Source organism: Cibotium barometz, chromosome 17, assembly GCF_041138505.1.
Source record: "Cibotium barometz isolate CiBa-2024 chromosome 17, ASM4113850v1, whole genome shotgun sequence".
NCBI lineage: Eukaryota > Viridiplantae > Streptophyta > Polypodiopsida > Cyatheales > Cibotiaceae > Cibotium > Cibotium barometz.
In genome coordinates this window covers 57,827,276-57,847,429 of record NC_141062.1, presented here as the reverse complement: position 1 = coordinate 57,847,429, position 20,154 = coordinate 57,827,276, and the positions used below count along the sequence as shown (strand labels likewise).

Below are 20,154 nucleotides of genomic sequence, written 5' to 3'. Positions count from 1 at the left end.
TGGTGGCAGGCTGAGCACCGTCACACGGGAGGAGCTTGTGCCTATAGTCTTGGACCAGGAAGAGCGTTTTACGAACCCTCCACAGGGCGGAGGTTCTGAGGCCTTGACTGGCCAGTGGTCGAAAGGCCATAACAACAACAACAATAAGGGCAAAGGGAAGTCTTCTTCGGAGAAGTCTTCTGAGAAGAAGCCCAGTTCAGACTGTGGGAAGCTGAAGGCCAAGTGGACTTGTAACGATTGTGGCGAGAAAGGCTACTATTGGAGAAAGAGTCCTAAGCGTGGTAAGCAGCACTTGGAATCTTTTTCGAAGCAGGCTTCTAGGCGGGTTTCGAAACCTTTGGAGTTGGTACATACTGACTTGTGTGGGCCTATGCAGACTCCATCCTTGTGAGGCTCTTTGTACTTTATGCTTCTTGTTGATGATTGTAGTAGATTCACATGGGTTTATTCCTTTCCTAGAAGGACCAAGTTTTTGCTCGGTTCAAGGAGTGGTATGTGATGGTGGAGAAAGAGTCTGGATTGCAAATAAAGACTCTTTAGTCTGACAAAGGAGGAGAGTTTTCTTCCAATGCGTTTGTGCGGTTTTGTGTGGAACATGGCATCAAGCGGGAGCTGGCCAATATAGGTTCACCTTCAGAGCATGGAGTGGTTGAGCGAAAGAACCGGACTGTGGTGGAGATGGCGAGGACGATGTTGGAGCATTGTGATCTTCCTCGTCTACTGTGGGGAGAGGCTGTGGCTACGGCTGTTCATATCCTCAATCGATCTCCGACGACTTCAGTACCAAAGATGACTCCATTTGAGGCTTATTTGGCAAGAAACCAAATGTCTCCCATTTCCATGTGTTTGGGAGTGATGCCTATGTTCACATTCCAAAGAAGCAAAGGGGGAAGCATGACTCAAAGTCACATAAGCTTCAATTTGTGGGATATAACTCTCTTTCCAAAGGATACAGGTTGTATGACTCAGAGCAGAACGAGGTTGCTATCAGTAGAGATGTTGTTTTTGATGAGCATGTTCCAGCTTCCACTATTGATGAGCCACCACTTCTTGAAGACCCAAATGAGTCTGATGATGATTCCCAGTCTATTGTTCCAACTGGACGGCCTCAGTTAGTTATAGAGGTTGAGCCCGTGGTTGGAGATGAGCCCCCGCGACAGCAGGAGGCTCCAAGTTCTATTCGAGTACCCAGGTGGTTGTTAGACACTCTTCGGGAATCAGGTGTTACGGAGCTTCCCTTCGAGTGGACCATAACAAACCTCGAAGATCGCATAGAGCTCTTACAGGTAAACTATGCTTTGATGTCTTGTATCATGCGGGACAAAGAGCCCACATCCGTGAAGGAAGCTCTTTCTCAAGATACTTGGAGGAAAGCCATGCAAGTGGAATTGGATGACATTGAGAAGAATAAAACTTGGAAGTTGGTTCCGAGAACGTCAAAACGGTCAGTCATTGGTGTCAAGTGGGTCTTTAAGACCAAGTATATGTTGGATGGATCGGTGGACAAACACAAAGCCAGACTTGTGGGCCGTGGCTAAGGGTTATGCTCAGCGGCTTGGCATCGACTATGAGCCCTTGCCTCTTCTCAGCGGTGGCCCATATATCAGATGGATGTGTCAAATTTGCGTTCCTTAATGGTGACTTGCAGGAGGAGGTGTATGTTTAGCAGCCTCCAGGCTTTGAGGTTCCAGGATCAAAGGGTATGGGATGGTTTACAGGTTGTGGAAGGCCTTGTATGGTCTTAAGCAAGCTCCTAGGGCTTGGAATCAGAAGATTGATTCCTTCTTTCTTCTACGGACTGGATTTCAGAGATCAATTGTAGATCCTAACTTGTATCTCTTTCGGGAACGCGGCTTGGTCACGTTGATCATCCTTTATGTGTATGACCTCATCCTCACTGGCGGTCATGTGGAGCACATTGCAGTGACGAAGGCTGCCTTGTCAAACGAGTTTAAGATGACCTACTTAGGTCACTCCACCTCTTTTTGGGATTGGAGATTTGGCAGACCAAGAGGGGGTTCTTTGTCTCTCAGTAGCGGTATGTTCATGAGTTGCTTGAGGCCTTTGGAATGGAGAACTGCAAGCCTATCACATCACCGATGGACCCGAACATGAAGCTTACAGTGAATGATCCTTGTGAGCCGGTTGATGCCTCTCTGTATTGGAAGCTTGTTGGTTCATTGATCTGGCTGTCGAACACCAGATTGGACTTGAGCTTTCTTGTGGCGTTATTGAGCTCGTTCATGCAGGCGCCTTTGAAGTCTCATTGAGACGCAAGATTGCGGATCTTGCGGTATCTGCAGGGTACGAAGGATCTTGGACTCTTCTACGACACTCGAGGGGAAGTGAAGGACCGAGTCCGACTCCAAGGTTGGAGTGACTTAGATTGGGGAAGAGATCCAGACACGAGGAGATCTACATCAGGCTACAGTTTTACCCTCGGCTCATGGAGCAGCAAGAGGCAGCCGACTATTGCCTTGTTGTCAACAGAGGCAGAGTACCGGGCTGCTTGTGGTGCTGCTTGCAAGGTTGTGTGGCTGCGGAGGTTGCTTGGCGAGATTAGGTTTCCACACGAGCAACCCACAGTCATCCAGTGCGATAACCAGAGGTGTATCGCTATTGCTCGGAACCCGGTCTTCCATGCTTGGACCAAGCACATAGAGATACATTATCACTTTGTTTGTAAAAAGCTTTTGGCTGGTGACATCTTGCTTGTTTATTGTTCGACAGAGGACCTCTTCACGAAGTCTCTACCTGAGGCTATGCTCCTGCAGCACTCAAGCTCACTAGGGTTGGTTCCACATCCAGGAGCTGAGAGGGGGTGTTAGTAGTCATCTCTTGTCTATACATTACACCGGGGCCTCTGTTGTGGGTGTGCTGGCCCATTTTTCCTCACTTTCCATGTATTTTTTTCATTTTTTGCTAGGTGTGGGAGGTGGTTTTTTGCCTGTCGGCTGTATCTGTTGGTGGCGGACTGGACTGTGCTACCCGACCTGACCTGCAGTACTGGCCGACTGGTCTTTTGCTGGTCGTGAGCATGTCTGCAGTCGGCCTGTGGGCTGGCCGACCAGCAGCCTGGGACCATATAAAATGGCCCCTGCCCCCCACACTTGTTTTGTACCATTACCGGGATTTTCTAGTGTATATACAGAGTTTATACAACTTCTCTCTCCCTCTCTCATCTACGTTTTGCTCTCTACAGCAGTTGTCTTCATCTCTGCTGTGCTTTCTGACAGATAATGCATGGGCCTCTACATGGGACTGACCATTAATGAGCCTAATCCTCACTTACACCGTCACTAGGTGAGGGTGTTCTTAATGTTGAGGTCACTTCACACTAGCTTAGTAACTAGTAACACTCATTTAGCAAGACTTTTTCACTGAAGTTATTAATAGGCAAAAGTCTAACCTCGTTGTTATTGCCAATCTAGTTCTCTCTTTTGGGGGCATAACGTGTTCCCTCTTTTAAAAGAAGACTTGCGCATCAAATATAGACATTAGCAACAAGAAATTATATGAAATGTCTTGTGAGAGATTCAATTGTCTCTGAGGAACTATGTTCCCAAACAGATCCTTCAGATGAGCATCTTTGGGACATGTGTATTCCTTTGAGCCCTTCCCTGAAAATCTAGAGCTTTTTTAGGTTCATAGGGGATGAACTACCTTAAATCCTCCACCCAAACAAGCTCTTTATCAAAGACTAAACTATCTTTTAGCCCAAATGCTTCTGTAAACGGCCTGACTTTATTAACCACACAGTTAGCCTCAATGATTTTTCCACACAAGAAAGATCACAGTACACCACACTAGGATTTGAAAACCCCCCGACCCCCACCCCCACCTCACCCCGGCCCCCCTCGTCCTTCCCCTTCTCTGCCTCCTTTTTTAGTGTTTCATTACCGAAGAAGAAATGATTTTGTACAAGCTGTGGGTGTTTGGGGAAACTCCATCCGGCACACCAAGATTTTCAAGACCAAATATGCTATAAATATGAAGGAAACAAGATTTCCGATGCCGTTGTCAATGGCTCCAAAAGGATCCCCTTGCTGGAAATTTACTGGACGAGACCCAAGCTTTGGGCACAAGAGTGCGAACTCCAGGGGCCCACCTAGAGAGACACATGTATCCCCATGGACAAGGGTGACCTAACCATGTGCCATGTGCCTTTGTGCTTTGCAGTCTCACTCGCAACCTGATGCTCCTTAAAATTGGTAACATGCTTGTCACTTAGAAACGTGGTTCTCCGCAGCTTCACACTAAGGGCCTTCCTTGTCTTCAAGGTCTGCAAATGAGCTCTCCAAATCATCATGGACAGCTCTCTCCTCTGCCCTAATGTTAAAGGAGACTTCTATTAAGTATGAATAGAGCATACAAAATCATGGCTGGAAGTCGGAACAGAACAAGACCTCATCCCAAAATGTAGGGTGATTTGAGCCAATATGGGGCATAAAGGTGCCAAGGGAGTCTTGTGGGGGTCATTGAGAAAAAGATCCCCTGATCCCACTCCCTCATGAAAACAGTGTGCTTTGCTTGCGCAGATCCCACTCCCTCATGAAAACAGTGTGCTTTGCTTGCGCAGATCTGGATGGTCCCTATATATGAGCCCATGTGGCATAAGAGTGTAAATACCCTCAATAGTGTCTGTGCATCTGGCCCTCCAAATCTGCCAAGCTGTGATGCTGGCAATGAGCTCTCAAGCACGTTCAATCCTCTATAGAGGTGGTCTATACTATGTATAAGGAATATCCTGTAGCATGCAATGTTGGGCCACACCTCTGCATATCGTTATGGTGGTGTCCAAATCCCTGCCCTCAAAAAATATTTGTGGACCAGACTGAAGGAGCCAAGCAATAACACCCCAAATAACATAAATGGTATCTCTCCTCAATCTGCACATAAGCTGATCTATAGAGCCCCAAATCCTCTGCACAGCTTCACACCCACATATGTAATGTTGCACTGCCTTAGGAGCTACTGGGCATCTGGGGCCAGGCGAGGGCTACCTAAAAAATAGCCCTCATGTAAGAATAACCAAAAGAAGTGGGAGATCTGACGACTCTTGTATGAGTGCCAAAGTCTGTGCAAAAGTTTCTTTTGAATCAATGGGGTGATGCCATAGCTCTCCCAGTGTGGCGTGATTGTTGGAGTCCTCTGAATCTGTCCAAGTAGAAGGAGCCTGGCATCACGGGCAGTCTAGCTGAAAAAAGGCCGACTCTTCATAGGATTGGCTGCATCAATCTACTCCCACTCACCAAGATGATATGTGATAGGACATCCACTATGCAGCCATAAGCACCAAGAACCATGGGTTACAATATCAGGCAGAGGGTCAACATGCCAATGCTTTCCTAAGCGACTAACTTCTCTCAATGGATGAGAGCAGTCCCAGGAAATATCTCCTGTGTGTCACATTTTTACAATTTCCATCTTGGCTGGATAGAATAAAAAACATGATCGCGCTCCACATGGTGATCCACCAACAAGGGTAACACTTGTAATGGCACTTATGTCGTGGAGAAAACTCCTAGCCACCTAGGATGATGTTTATCGTGAAATGTACCAATACTCCACTCATGAGGTATAGCTGCATCAGTTTGATTGATCCATCTCCCTTTGAGGTGCTGGTTAGATGCAAGTCTCCAATCCATAGGGAGACTTTTAAAAGTTTACTGTTGATGCACATCTCCTAGCCAGGCCATTGCTATGCTTCCTTTGCTATGCTAGCTATGCTAACTGCAATTCAATTGTTGGGTCCCTTTTAATAATGTATCTCAAAGTCAAACTCCTGAATGAGTTCAACCCATCTAGCTTTGCAACCACGAAGATCGCCCTGGTCACAAATATATCTCAAGGAATGATGATCAATCCAAGCAACAAACCTGGAGCCATACAAATAATGTCTCCACTTTTTTAAGGCATGAATTACTGCAAAAGTAGTTCCTTTGAATGGGATACTGCATCTCTACCTCCGACAGCTTCTTGCTTTCAAAAGCAACTGGCCTTCTATCTTGGAATAGAGCTGCCCCAATTGCTAAATCACTAGCATCAGTCTTGACCGCAAATGGTCTGCTAGGATCTACTAAATGTAGCATTGGTGTCGTAGTCACAAATCTTTCAATGCCTCAAAACTACTATCGAGGACATCACTCCATGTCACTTGAGGACTGTTCTAGCCCTTCTTCTCCCTCACCACCCCTTTTAGGCATTGTGTTAGTGGTGCTGCGACCTTGGCATAGTTTCGAATAAACTTCCGAAAGAAGCCAATAAATCCCACACAAGATTTAGCTTGTCTCAATCATTTCGAGATTGGCCACTCATATACCTGCTTCACTTTTTCGGGGCCAAGCACCTTTATACTATCTTTATTGATGATACGGCCCAAATAGAGAAAATTGCACTTGGATTCCTTGGCATATAGCTTCTCTTGTGTCACAAGATGTGTAAGATAGCTTTGAGATACTGAACATGCTCTTTTAATGATTGACTGTGGATAAGTATGTCATCCAAGAAAACCACCACAAGCTTTCCTGAATATGGACAAAGTAGATTGTTCATCATCTACTGGAAAGTTATGGGAGCACTAGTCAACCCAAAAGGTAAAATGATAAAGTCATAGTGGTTGTACCTTGTCCGAAAACCAGTTGTTGGCGCATCCTCACATTTAATCCGAAGCCAGATGAGAGATCAATCTTCTTGAAGTTTTAGCACATCCTGAGATTTAATCTGAATCTGAGAGATCAATCTTCATGAAGTTTTAGCTCCCCAAAGTTGATCCATAAGGTTATCCATCCGAGGTAATGGATACCTATTTTTAAATGTGAGCTTGTTTAGCCCCTGGTAATCAACATAGAAGCCCATTGTGCCATCTTTCTTTCTTAAAAGAAGCACCAATGCCCCCAATGGAGGCTTACTAGGCTGTTTGAACCCCCTCTCAGGATATTCTTGTAGCTTCCTGTATCTCATCCTCTACGGTCTGAATGAACCAATAAGGTTGCTTTGAGAAAGGCATGTTACTAGGTACCACCTCAAGAAAGTGATCTACCGCTCGCTCAGGAGGTGATCCTCGTGGCAAATCAGCTGGAAATATGTCTCTAAAATCTTGCTTAATCTCACGTAATGCTCATGGCTCATCTGATTTAATTATTGGTTCAATCGCACAACTTGACTTGTCATGCATCGAGTTAACAATCAAGGGAGACTTCTTATCATGTAAAAAGAAATTGTAACAAAACAGACTCAAATGACATGAATAGATACTATGCTCCGAAGATAACATATTTGTATTTAGCTGATACAAGAGGAATAAATTCACTCAAGTTGGGTAGTACAAAATTGTGATCCTTTAATACTATAGGATCATTCTAATATACAAAAGAAATAACATGGAATTTATAGTTCATTTGCAGAGTGTCACTCTTCAGGTAGGACCAAGGCATCACATCAACGCTATCCAGGCTCATGATATGGAAGCCGAGGCTCTGTCAATAATCCTATATCTAAAGCTCAAGATTCAAAACTATATGGCCGCAAGTCTTTGAGTGAGCCTCTCTCAAAATCGACCCTATATTGTGGTCACTTGGGTGTGTTTGTAGCTGTAGCTTCTGCACCAAATTGTGAGTACTTTCATTATCAAAAACCACGACTACCTTCCGGCCTTTATTCCTTGTTTGCATCCAAGGAGAAGGGGGGAGGGGGGGGGTGTCGTAACAATAAATTGAAACATGCTATAAAATTAAACTTAGCATTCCAAAATCCAAACTCCACACAAAACCAAAAGATACAAGAGTGTAGACTCTAGTATCTAGACTCTTGTAGACTGTAAAGTCTAGACTCTAGAGTCTATACACAAAACAAAAAGATATAAGAGTGTAGACTCTACACAAAACAAATAAGATACAGTAGTGTAGACTCTTCACTTTGAAATCTAAAACGTAGATTTTATAGGGTGAACCGCAAGATTGAACATTTCCTGTTCCTCAAAGTCTTTTGATTGATCATGATTGGTTGGAACATCTTCTTGGGCTTTTGAGCAGATGTTTTCAATAATCCGATCCGTTGCCTTGTAAATCTTTTCCATGTACAATACATCTCCATCCACCAAGCGCAACAGATTTACAATTGGGAAGCAAATTCAAAGTAGATGCTTCACTTCTAGCAAAAGCTCCCGACGATACATGCGGGGGAGCCCCCAACATGTGATCACTGGGCAAACAAACTAGGGTGTTCCAGAGGTTGTCAGAGACGCTCCTTAGATGCAACAGGAGTGGACTGTTGAAGGGCCAGCCTGAAATGATTCCAAGCATGCAAGAGACTGGCTACAAATCTGTCTTAAAATGCAAGGCCAAAGCCACAAGCTCACATCTTCGTGAATATCCATCTCGCACTTTGGGCCCAAGGACCTCCCAAAATCAGGGTGTGGGCGAAGATCCTAGCAAGGTCCTTCCAAGACTCGCCTCCCGGATGAAGGCCATGAACTATCAACTTGCCCAAAAGGGTGTGGCTCTAAATGGAGGGGTCGATGATGCCTAAGCCTCCCCTACGTGACGGATGAATGATCACTCTTCAGCCCAACTTGGCCTGGGCAAGCCTCCCATCTCACTGCCAGCCCATAGAAAGTTAGTAGACATCTCCTGTCTCTTTTCTCATTTTTCCCCACTCTCAATATTTTTTCCCTATTTTTTCTGGTGTTGGAGGCTGTCTTGTGGTTCTTGGTTGATCCAGTTGTGATGGCCGACTACTCCTGCTTCTCCACGACTCTCCCTGATTGCTCGCCGACTGCATGTAGCTAGCCGATTGGAGATATTGCAGGTCGGGTACCATCAGAGTGCTGTCGGCTGCCTTTTATACTGGCCGACTGGATCATAGGGGCGATATAGAATGGCCCCTAGCCCCCAAACACCTTGTATTCTTATTTTTGGGATTCCTAGTCTATATAGCAGAGTTACACGCCTCTCTTTCTCCCTCTGTATTGCTGTGATTTTCTGCAGTGCACTTGCTCTTGTGTTTTCAGATCTTGTCTTCATCTCCGCCGCATATTCTGACATGGTATCAGAGCTCTAGGCTCTTGGAAGATCTTGGGAACTGCGTGCGCAAGAGGGGGGCTGTTTTGTTGCTGATTGGTGGACTGTTTTGGACTGTGCGCGAAGAGGAGAAGCAAGAGGAAGGCGGGTTGATTTGCTAGACAGCCACTTGCAGGTTTAAGTTCTTCATTTTTCCCACCCACCTACTCTTTTCATTTAACCCCCGCAATGGCAAATTTACTTGAGATGGTTGAGAAACATGTGAAGATCCCGACACTCCCCACGTTCCTGGTGGATTGTCAGTTGGACGGGAACAACTACAGCATATGGAAGGTAATGATGGAATCTATTTTGGAGTCTTACGACCTTGCTGATTTCATTGTTGTTGGGGTTCCACGGCCGGAGTTAGAGGAAGGGGAGTTACCCTCGATTCGGAAGGAACGTGAGGCACAGGCACAATTATGGGATTGTGTCAATGCCAGGGTCCGTTCTTTCATTTTCCTCAACTGCACACTACAGGTAATCAATCATATCAAGCATATGACGCTGGCCAGAGATATATGACAGCATTTGGCTTCTCTCTATAACAGGGTATCGCCCATGAAGAGGATCTCCTTGGAAGTATAGATGCGGGTGATGAATCCTGCAAAGTCGTCGACGAGGCGGGAGCACATCAACAAGCTGCAGGTTCTTCAGCAGGAAGTTCTCCAGGCTGGGAAAGAGATATCATCGGAGGATATGGCCATTACGTTGCTGTCGAATTTGCCCTCTCAATACGCAGCATTTTACTCTTCTTTGATTACCAGTGGTAGGCTCAACACCATCACATGGGAGGAGTTTGTGCCCATGGTCTTGGACCAGGAGGAAAGATTCACGAACCCTCCACAGGGCGAAGGTTCGGAGGCCTTAACTGGCCAACGGTCGAAAGGCCGGAATAACAACAACAAGGGCAAAGGGAAGGCTTCATCGGAGAAGTCTTCTGAGAAGAAGCCCGACGCACACCGAGAGAAATTGAAGGCCGAGAGGACCTACAATGATTGTGGCGAGAAAGGCCACTATTGGAGGAAGTGTCCTAAGCGGACTGGGAAGAGTGCTGATTCTTGAGCTTTAGTTGCAAAGACTCCAGCCTTTGTGCACTTAGAGAAGATAGACTCAGATGCTTCATCTTCTTTGAGTGAGAAGGCAGTTGGCTTCACCGCAAAGGATACTCCGGAGTGGATTCTCGACAGTGGTGCTTCCAGGCATATGACTCCTCCTGTGACTTCTTTTTGGATCTAAAACAGCAGTCAGGTCGCATTTTCATTGGCGACAATTCCACAATTCCGATACACAGTGAGGGCCGGATGAAGATCATTTCCGACAGCAAGGCCTCTCGTGTTCTTTACGTTCTAGCACTTAGTTTTCATCTATTGTTAGTGCATGAGGTCTGCAAGACTGGCTCCCAGGTGGAGTTTGAGGAGCATTCTGTTGCTCTACGGGACCGCGAGACTGGCCAGGTTGTTTGGGAAGGCGGCGTGGAGAATGGTATTTACAAACTCTCCGCATGTTCTCAGGTTGGTGACTTGTTGCACTTTCGGTTTGGCCACTTAAATGTGGATGCGCTGCGGCAAACTTTCCGGGACTTGATGGTGGTTGGCTTGCCAGATGTTGGTAGCAGGCAAGGACGCTGCAGTTCTTGCATACGTGGTAAGCAACACAGGAAATCCTTTCCGAAGCAGGCTTCTAGGTGGGCTTCGAAACCGTTGGAGTTGGTACACACTAACTTGTGTGGACCTATGCAAACACCATCCTTGGGAGATTCTCTATACTTCATGCTGCTTGTTGATGATTGTTCCAGACTCACATGGTTCTATTTCCTTTCTCAGAAGGACCAATCCTTTGCTCTGTTCAAGGAGTGGCATGTGATGGTGGAGAAAGAGTCTAGATTGCAGGTGAAGACTCTTCGGGCTGACAAAGGGAGATTTTGTGTAGATCATGGCATCAAGAGGAAACTGGCCAATACACGTTCGCCATCAGAGAATGGAGTAGTAGAACGGAAGAACAGGACTGTGGTGGAGATAGCGAGGACAATGCTGGAGCATCGTGATCTTCCTCGTTCACTTAGGGGAGAGGCTGTGGCTACGGTTGTCCATATCCTCAACCGGTCTCCGACGACTTTAGTACCTAACATGACTCCCATTGAGGCATATTTTGGTAGGAAACCTGATGTCTCCCATTTCCATGTGTTTGGGAGCGATGTGTATGTTCACATTCCGAAGAAGCAAAGGGCGAGAATGACCACGATTCAGACCGTTCTCGCCCTTGCTTCTTCTCAGAGGTGGCCTGTGTATCAGATGGATGTCAAATCTGCATTCCTTAATGGTGACTTGCAAGAGGAGGTGTATGTTGAGCAGCCTCCAGGCTTTGTGGTTCCAGGATCAAAAGGAATGGTTTACAGGTTAAGGAAGGCCTTGTATGGTCTTAAACAGGCTCCCAAGGCTTGGAATCAGAAGATTGATTCCTTCTTTCTCCGGATTGGATTTCAGAGATCGGTTGCAGATCCCAACTTGTATCTCTTTCGGGAACGCGGCATGGTTACGTTAATCATCCTTTATGTGGATGATCTCATTCTCACTGGCGGTCATGTGGAGCACATTGGAGTGACGAAGGCTGCCTTGTCAAAGGAGTTTGAGATGACCGACTTAGGCTTACTCCACTTCTTTGTGGTTCCAGGATCAAAAGGAATGGTTTACAGGTTAAGGAAGGCCTTGTATGGTCTTAAACAGGCTCCCAAGGCTTGGAATCAGAAGATTGATTCCTTCTTTCTCCGGATTGGATTTCAGAGATCGGTTGCAGATCCCAACTTGTATCTCTTTCGGGAACGCGGCATGGTTACGTTAATCATCCTTTATGTGGATGATCTCATTCTCACTGGTGGTCATGTGGAGCACATTGGAGTGACGAAGGCTGCCTTGTCAAAGGAGTTTGAGATGACCGACTTAGGCTTACTCCACTTCTTCTTGGGATTGGAGATCTGGCAGACCCAGAGGGGTTTTTTGTCTCAGCAACGGTATGTTCATGAGTTGCTTGAGGCCTTGGGATGGAGAACTGCAAGCCTATTACGTCGCCGATGGACCCGAACACGAAGCTTTGACAGTGAATGATCCTTGTGAGCCAGTTGATGCCTCTCTGTACTGGAAGCTAGTTGGTTCATTGATCTGGTTGTTGAACACCAGATTGGACTTGAGCTTTTCTGTGGGGCTATTGAGCTTATTCATGCAGACGCCGTTGAAGTCTCATTGGGACGCAAGATTGCGGATCTTGCGGTATCTGCAGGGTACGAAGGATCTTGGACTCTTCTACATAGGAGGGGGATTGATGGATGGAGTCAGACTCCAAGGATGGAGTCAGACTCCAAGGTTGGAGTGACTCGGATTGGGGTGGAGATCTAGACATGAGGAGATCCACATCAGGCTACAATTTTTCCCTCGGCTCAGGAGCGGTTTCATGGAGTAGTAAGAGGCAGCCAACTATCGCCTTATCATCGACAGAGGCAAAGTACCGGGCTGCTTGTGGTGCTGCTTACGAGGTTGTGTGGCTACAGAGGTTGCTTGGTGAGATTGGTTTTCCACAGAAGGAGCCCACAGTCATCCAGTGCGATAACCAGAGTTGTATAGCTATTGTTTGGAACCCGGACTTCCATGCCCGGACCAAGCACATAGAGATACAATATCACTTTGTTCGTGAGAAGATCTTGGCTGGTGACATCTTGCTTCTTTATTGTTCGACGGAGGACAATGCGGCGGACCTCTTCACGAAGTCTCTACCTCAGGCTATGCTCTAGCGGCACTCCGGCTCCCTAGGGTTGGTTCGACATCCAGGAGCTGAGAGGGGGTGTTAGTTGTCATCTCCTGTCTGTATATTTACACCATGGCCTTTGTTATGGGTGTGCCCGCCCGACATAGTGGCACCCGGTTCGTGCACCGCCCAGGAGGTACGGTTCAGTACAGGCGATACGTGCGGTGGAGGTACAGTCGACTAGGTTTCGACCATTTTTTTTCCCTTCTTTTTTCTCACCATTTTTTGGGGCTGTTTTTTGATCTTTTTTTCACTCACAAGTGCTCATTGCTCAAGTCTATCTCCTTCAAGGCTCAAGCCTCTCTCCCCTAGACTAAGTATTTTTTAAATGGACTGTACCTCCACCGTATTTTTATTTTCAAAACTTAGCGGTGCGTGCCGAGACCATATTTGAACATACAGTACCGAATCGAACTTTTCGTACTTGACAACTATGCGTGCCCGATTTAGGTGTTTTCTGATTTTTCCCCACTCTCCATATTTTTTTTGGTGTGGGAGATTGTCCTATGGCTCTTGGCTGATCTAATTGTGATGGCCGACTGCTCCTTCTTCTCCACAACTCTCCTTGAGTGCTGGCCGACTACATGTAGTTGGCCGACTGGAGATATTGCAGGTGGGGTACCATCAGACTGCTGTGGGCTGCCTTTTATGCTGGCCGACTAGATCATTGGAGCCATATAAAATTGCCCCTAGCCCCCACCTTGTATTCTTATTTTCGGGATTCCTAGTGTATATAGCAGAGTTACACGCCTCTCTCTCTCCCTCTCTATTGCTGTGTTCTTCTGTAGTGCACTTGCTCTTGTGTTTTCAGATCTTGTCTTCATCTCCGGTGCATATTCTAACAAGAAGGCCCAACAAGATGTGATGTACCACATGGTAGCGAGAAGAACTTGGTCCGTCACCACGACCTAGCCAGCTAAGGAAAGCCTAGCTGAACTCGAGTATGACTTCTTTCGAATGGTTAGAAGAACAGGGATTATCTATTACTTTAGGGAGATATCGATGCCCACCTGGCATCCAAAATAACGAATTGGAGTGCCCCTCGAGATCCACTGAAAAGCCTTAACTGGATGCCGAGTCGGGGTAGCAATGACCCTGTTAGTATACACTCAATGCCCACTTCTCAGCATGTATCTCACATCTATGTTTGGTGCACATTTGTAAAGGCCCCCATTATGGGAGGAGCCATTGGTGCATGTGTCTTTTGTGGGAAGCCCGGCGTAGACATTGATGGGGTCATTATTGTGATTATTGATGATTAGGAGATGGTTAGGGGTTTGAGCGTTAGCTGGGAGTCCCTGGCCCGACGTTATGGAGAATATTCATGGAATATTCCTTAGGATACCTAAGCTCTTGATATGCGGACGCGTCCATATAGCGTAGCCGACGGTGTTGTATATGTGTCTACCACACATATAGACATACTACTATATATAGACATAGTGATCACGAGCTAAGATATCCAATGCTTGTGAGTATCCACACCCTTTACACTTAGTACTTCTTCCATCCAGAGTCTGTCTAGATCGCCATCTAAGCACTACTTGAGAGCATGTGGGTGGACAACACCATCACATTGTACCTATCTTAGAATTTGTAAATTCTCTATCTATTGCATTGTCTATTGCACTTTGTTTTGCTATCTATCTTTACGCTCTGCTATATTCTTATAGACCCAACCCAAAATCCACACGATTTGTGTCAATTGATTAGTGCTCCGGATGCACGGCATAAGATCTCTCGCCTTGGTGAATCTCTGGCAGTTCCCCTCATCTCCGGACAATTTTGTTGCTATGTCATTGGCGAACTCGGAATCAAGCAGCATCTCCTACGCGAGGATGGGAAGAGGCAATCCCTGGAGCCCCATCTCCTGAGCGGAGAGAAAACTACTCATGGCCTCGGCTACAAACAGAAATAGATAAGGTGCCAGTGGATAGCCCTGCCAGATTGAGCAAGAATGTGGAAATATGTCACCTTTGGCTCCCTCAATGAGACCAAGCATCTACCCACACCATTACTTGGGGGGTAGTTGCTTGGGCCTCGGAGTCGGCACCGGCCCTAGCATATGAGGAGCTTGCCCTTCTCCTCTCTCATGGCAAAATCAAGATAGCCCCGTTTTCAGAAGCCTCAGAGGGGAGAAGTAGGACAGCCATCTATTGAGGGTGGGAGATCATTAGTAGCATTGCAGCATGGCACATTTGGCGTGCTCGTTGCAGTGAGGCCGTAGAGGGGACTACCACGCCATCTGTCGTCCATCTAGAGCATATGGACAAACACCATACACACCCTCCGAGAAGTTACAAGGCGATTCTGAGCATATGTGGAAACGTTGAGAGGCTTTTCTGTGGATATGATGAATATCCTATATATCATTGTGAATCCCTTGACAAATGCTATCCAATGAAAACATAAGTTAATCCTAAATAGTCCACAAGCTGATGAATTAGTATCTTATTTATACACGTTGTTCCTAGCTAGGGTTAGGGTATAGCTGCACAGAGCCACGAGAGCTCAAACTCAGCAATCACAAAGAGATAGAAATGAAACGATATATTAACGTCTCTAAGAGGCCATAATGGCCTGTGAGACCAAAACTGAGAGTACATCTGAAGTTGTGTCTCATCAAAGAGAACAACTAAATGAGACTAAAAGTACAATAAATTGACTGTCTCACAGTTATAAGAAGAGAATTGTAAGACTTCGAGATGATACTGAGTAGAAAATACTAGAAAATACTGGAAAATGTATACCAGGTAGATCCATGTATGCTGATCAGTTGAAGTGTTGCCCTCTCCTTAGATCAAATATCTCTGCCATGGGGCTGTCTAGAATGGAGAGGTCGTAGAAGCGAGGTAGGCGCCTCTCGATGCCGAGCAATAATGGCTCTGATCTGGCGATGGTGAGGATGCCGTGGTTGGGATCCTGGTGGGCGAGACCGACAAGCACGACATAGAGAGAGAAAGAGAAACGACTAGAAGAGAGAGTAGGAGAGAGAGCTTAGAGAGATTGTGCACGACTCAAAGTACTTTTATTAATGTGTTGTGTGAAGTACACCAAGTACATGCTTTTATAGGTTGCAAACCTTATCTTTTGACTTAAACAAATCACATGCACATATAAGTACACACGTGAAGCTCCTAATATCCCAACAATACTCATTTAGCAGTATTTGTTATTGAAGCCTTAGTGGCATAACTCCATGTTGGAAATAAGTGCACACTAGGTGTACTATTTCTCTAGTCTAGTTTCAGTTCAGTCTTTGTGTCTTGAGTCTAGTGCCATGTGGCACCTCTACATTTATCCCATAAGTGAGTCTACTCAATCTTGTACTTCTCACCTATAAATTGTAGGTGTCACATCAATGAAAGCATCAATCTTGTGTCTTGTCTACACTCATCTCAAGGTAACTCTTTGTCTTTCATTTGTGTTCTTGTTTCATTTCTAGTCTGCTCTTGCTTTCATATTTTCTACATGGTATCAGAGCAGGCTGCTCCTGCCCTGTGTTGCCCGCCATAGCTTCAGGCCACCATCTCCCTAGCTGCGCTCAGCTTGCAGGACTAGCCTATTCACATTCTGCACAGGCTGCGCCGGCCTGAACTTTCTGCGCCAGTTTTTTTTTGCTGTCCACCTTGCGCCGGCCTGTTTTCCAGTTGCTGCTGCTGGTGCTTCATCCTCTACAGGTTGCGCATCACTCCATTCCTACAGCTTCTGTCGGCCATACCTGCAGCTACTGTCGGCCTCCCTCTCTGGATGAGCAGCACTTGTATTGCTTATTCACAGGAGCTGTATTACACCTCTGCAGCAGCCTACGTCTATCTACTGGAGGCGGTGTTTCTTCATCTACAGGCTACGCATCACTCCATATCTGCTGCGTACTCCTCGTTTTCTTGGAGCTGCTGCTGCCCGCTGTACTGTTGCAGCTCTCCTTTGGCTGCCTTCTTCATCGACTCAAGGGTGCGCATCATCTAAAGGCAGTTCAGTTCTGCCATCGCTTCCTCTTGGAGAATCTACAAGGTACTGTGCATTGTCTCCTTCAGTTTGCTGGTCAGTCCTTTTCTTATCCTCATATCTGCAAACTGCTAGTTCCTCATGCTTCGATGGGCTGTCACATGCTATGGCCTTGACAAGTGGTGAGAGAGCCGGCTTCTAAAAACAGTTAAGATCTCTTCTTTCATTCATTTCTGCAATCTTGTAAGGGAATAGACACTGCCCTTGCATTTTAGCAAAAAGTAAGACCTTCCCACATGGCCTCTTCTACTCATTCTCTCATGTCTATCAACAAATTCAATGGCTCCAACTTTCATACTTGGCAAATCAAAATCAAGTGCCATCTTATGAAAGAAAGTCTTTGGGACGTTGTTCACCATGCTGCTCCCGAAGATTCCGACATTGAGCAAGTTATCACTTATGCTCCCACTGCCAAGAATGACAAAGCCTATGCTATCATCCTGCTCGGTCTTGGAGATGATTACATTCATCACATCTCCGACATACAATCTGCTTCTCGAGCATGGATCACTTTGGATACCCTTTTTGGACCCCGCTCTAAAAACTCTAAGATTGCACTTATGATCTCATTCTTTGATCTATATATGCAGGAGGGAGCTACTATAGCCTCTCATGTCAATTATTTTCGCAGTCTTATGGTTCAGCTTGCATCAGTGAAGTCCCCCATCTCCGAAGATATTGCTATTGCTGTGCTTCTCAAAAGCTTACCTGACACCTATGCTACTCTTGTCACTACCTTCAAGTATCACAATAATCCTACTCTTGAAGGTATCATCAATGCTCTCCAAGAAGAGGAAAGAACAAAACAACAAAAGGTATCTGACACTGCATTTTTAGCAAAGAAAGGAGGTTCTAAGGTAAGAAAGCCTTGCACCCATTGTGGGAAAACTAATCATATGGAGAAGGACTGCTTCAAGGCTCATCCATGCACCATTTGTGGCCGTGATAATAACCAGGAGAAGGACTGCTACTCTAAAACCTCTACATCAGCCCCTGCATCTACCTCAGCCCATGTTGCTGCAGCATCTACATCAGCAGATCTTGCTGTTCATTCCTCACATGATGAGGAGTGGGCTTTCTGATTACTTCACCTTTCTTGTCTACCACTTTGACCACCGATGATGTAGGTCAAGGGGTTCTAGTGTCTTACTCATTATGCTTTTTGACCTCTCTCTTGTCCCTACCCAAGAGGCAGAGATTGCCCTTGAGGAGGGGATGTCTTCAAGGTCCATCTGTTTGTCTACAGTCAGTCTTCTGTCTATCTAGTCTTGTCTGTCTGTCTATTTGTCTATCAATCTGACTGTGTCTTGTTTTAGATCCATCTTGTCCCTATCCTTGTGAACCCATATGAGGATATCACTTGAGGAGGGGTGTCTCAGGATTTTTGTCTGTCACGTCTTCTGTCTCAGTCTATCTAGTCTCTCTGTCTTGGTTTTATCTTTTGTCATGTCATAGTCTTGTTTTTTGTCTTCCTCCTAGTGTCCACTTAAGGAGGGTGTTGGAAATAAGTGCACACTAGGTGTACTATTTCTCTAGTCTAGTTTCAGTTCAGTCTTTGTGTCTTGAGTCTAGTGCCATGTGGCACCTCTACATTTATCCCATAAGTGAGTCTACTCAATCTTGTCCTTCTCACCTATAAATTGTAGGTGTCACATCAATGAAAGCATCAATCTTGTGTCTTGTCTACACTCATCTCAAGGTAACTCTTTGTCTTTCATTTGTATTCTTGTTTCATTTCTAGTCTGCTCTTGCTTTCATATTTTCTACACTCCAACCTCATCATTATTGGAAGTCTATTTGTGTCTTTAGGGAACAGCAATAGCCATGGTTTTTAATCATTCAGAAAATGGAGGCAAGAGGATTTTCTAGGCTTATGGCCGTATGCATGTAGTTATGATTTCATTATTCAAAGTTTTGCATTTAGCACAGTTTGGTTTTTCAGAAATTGTATGCATTGTGACTGCCATTCTTGAATGGGGCTTGCAAATAAATACCTTAGTCCTCCATATGCAAGCATTGCATGCTTCCTTTCAAGGGATGGGTTGTGATTTTTTTTTTGGTTACAGTGTTTACCTCAAAGGTTAATGTTAATATGGTGAATGAATTTATTATCATAGACAATAAATATTAGTAATTTGTGAAATTGATTTCCCTGTGTTTGATTTTTTTTTTCTGTTAACATAGGTTTCTCCAAGAAGCATCACGCTTTTAAAGGATCTAGTTGAAGCTCTTGATTTCTTTTCTGTTGACATAGGTTTCTCCAAGAAGCATCACACTTTTAAAGGGTCTAGTTGAAGCTCTTGTTTATCAGGGAAAGCCAAATGAGGTAATAATTTGTTCTTGCCGATGCCATCCTTGTCACTCCTATCGTGCTAACTGTTTTCGCCCTTATTATAGGGTATGGACTTGCATTTTAATTATTGTGCTTTTTTGGACAATATGTTTAAAGGATTGATGCTCTTAATTAACATGGTGGTGCATGAAAGATAGAGGCAACACATTACCTGAACATCAACTATGTGCAAATGAGAAGGATAAAGTTTCAAGTGAATTTATACAATAATATGTTGCTTGAAAAATTTCATGAAGGAATCAAGGTTTGTGTATCAAAAGTCTGGAAGCAATATAGTGGCAAAATTGGTGCCAACAATAAGGAGTACTCAAGCTGGATTTGGCCACCTAGGTTTTCTTTTTACTATAAAAGGATCCCTCCTAGCTTTTTCTTTTGACTAATAAAGGGATCTATTCTCCTAGCTTTTTCTTTTGGCTAATAAAAGGTTCTATTATTTATTTATTTTTTCGGCCGCGCCGGGGGCGGGGGGGGGTGTGGGGTATGGGGCGCTGAACCTCCCCCTGCCCAAGACCCCTTTGGTACCTTCACCTCTAAACACAAATTAATGCCTAGGACCTCTCCCATGAGCATCTCTTCAAATTGGCCACCTCACCCACCTACTTAGCCCTCTTGACTCCCTATTTATGTACCTTCACCTCTATACACAAATTAATGTCTAGGGCCTCTCCCATGAGCATCTCTTCAAATTGGCCACCTCACCCACGTACTTAGCCCTCTTGACTCCCTATTTATGTACCCATACTTAGAGGAATCCCATAAATACATGTGATGTAACGCAATAAAACAGGTATGTGGCACATAGCTATTCTAGGGAGATGAGTATCTGTAAATTCAAGATTTTGTGTTTCTATTATTTCCAAGCCCCACACTTAATAAAACCACTTGATCGGTAATGGCACACTTTGGTTCTGAGGCCAAGCAGGGACATGTAACATT

General features: G+C 45.3%; 1 protein-coding gene across 5 annotated transcripts in view; it reads left to right on the top strand.

Annotated features, from left to right (window-relative positions):
• Positions 1-20,154, top strand: part of LOC147630225 (Tetratricopeptide repeat (TPR)-like superfamily protein) — a 154,496-nt gene that overhangs the window by 99,483 nt on the left and 34,859 nt on the right. For all 5 annotated transcript variants that reach the window (XR_015267798.1, XM_086811867.1, XM_086811869.1 and 2 more), the window contains one exon: positions 19,120-19,191. Coding sequence is in view for 4 of the 5 variants with exons in the window: in XM_086811867.1 (XP_086667993.1) it covers positions 19,120-19,191 (72 nt within the window). In the remaining variant the exon portion in view is untranslated. The remainder of the gene's footprint in view (positions 1-19,119; positions 19,192-20,154) is intronic.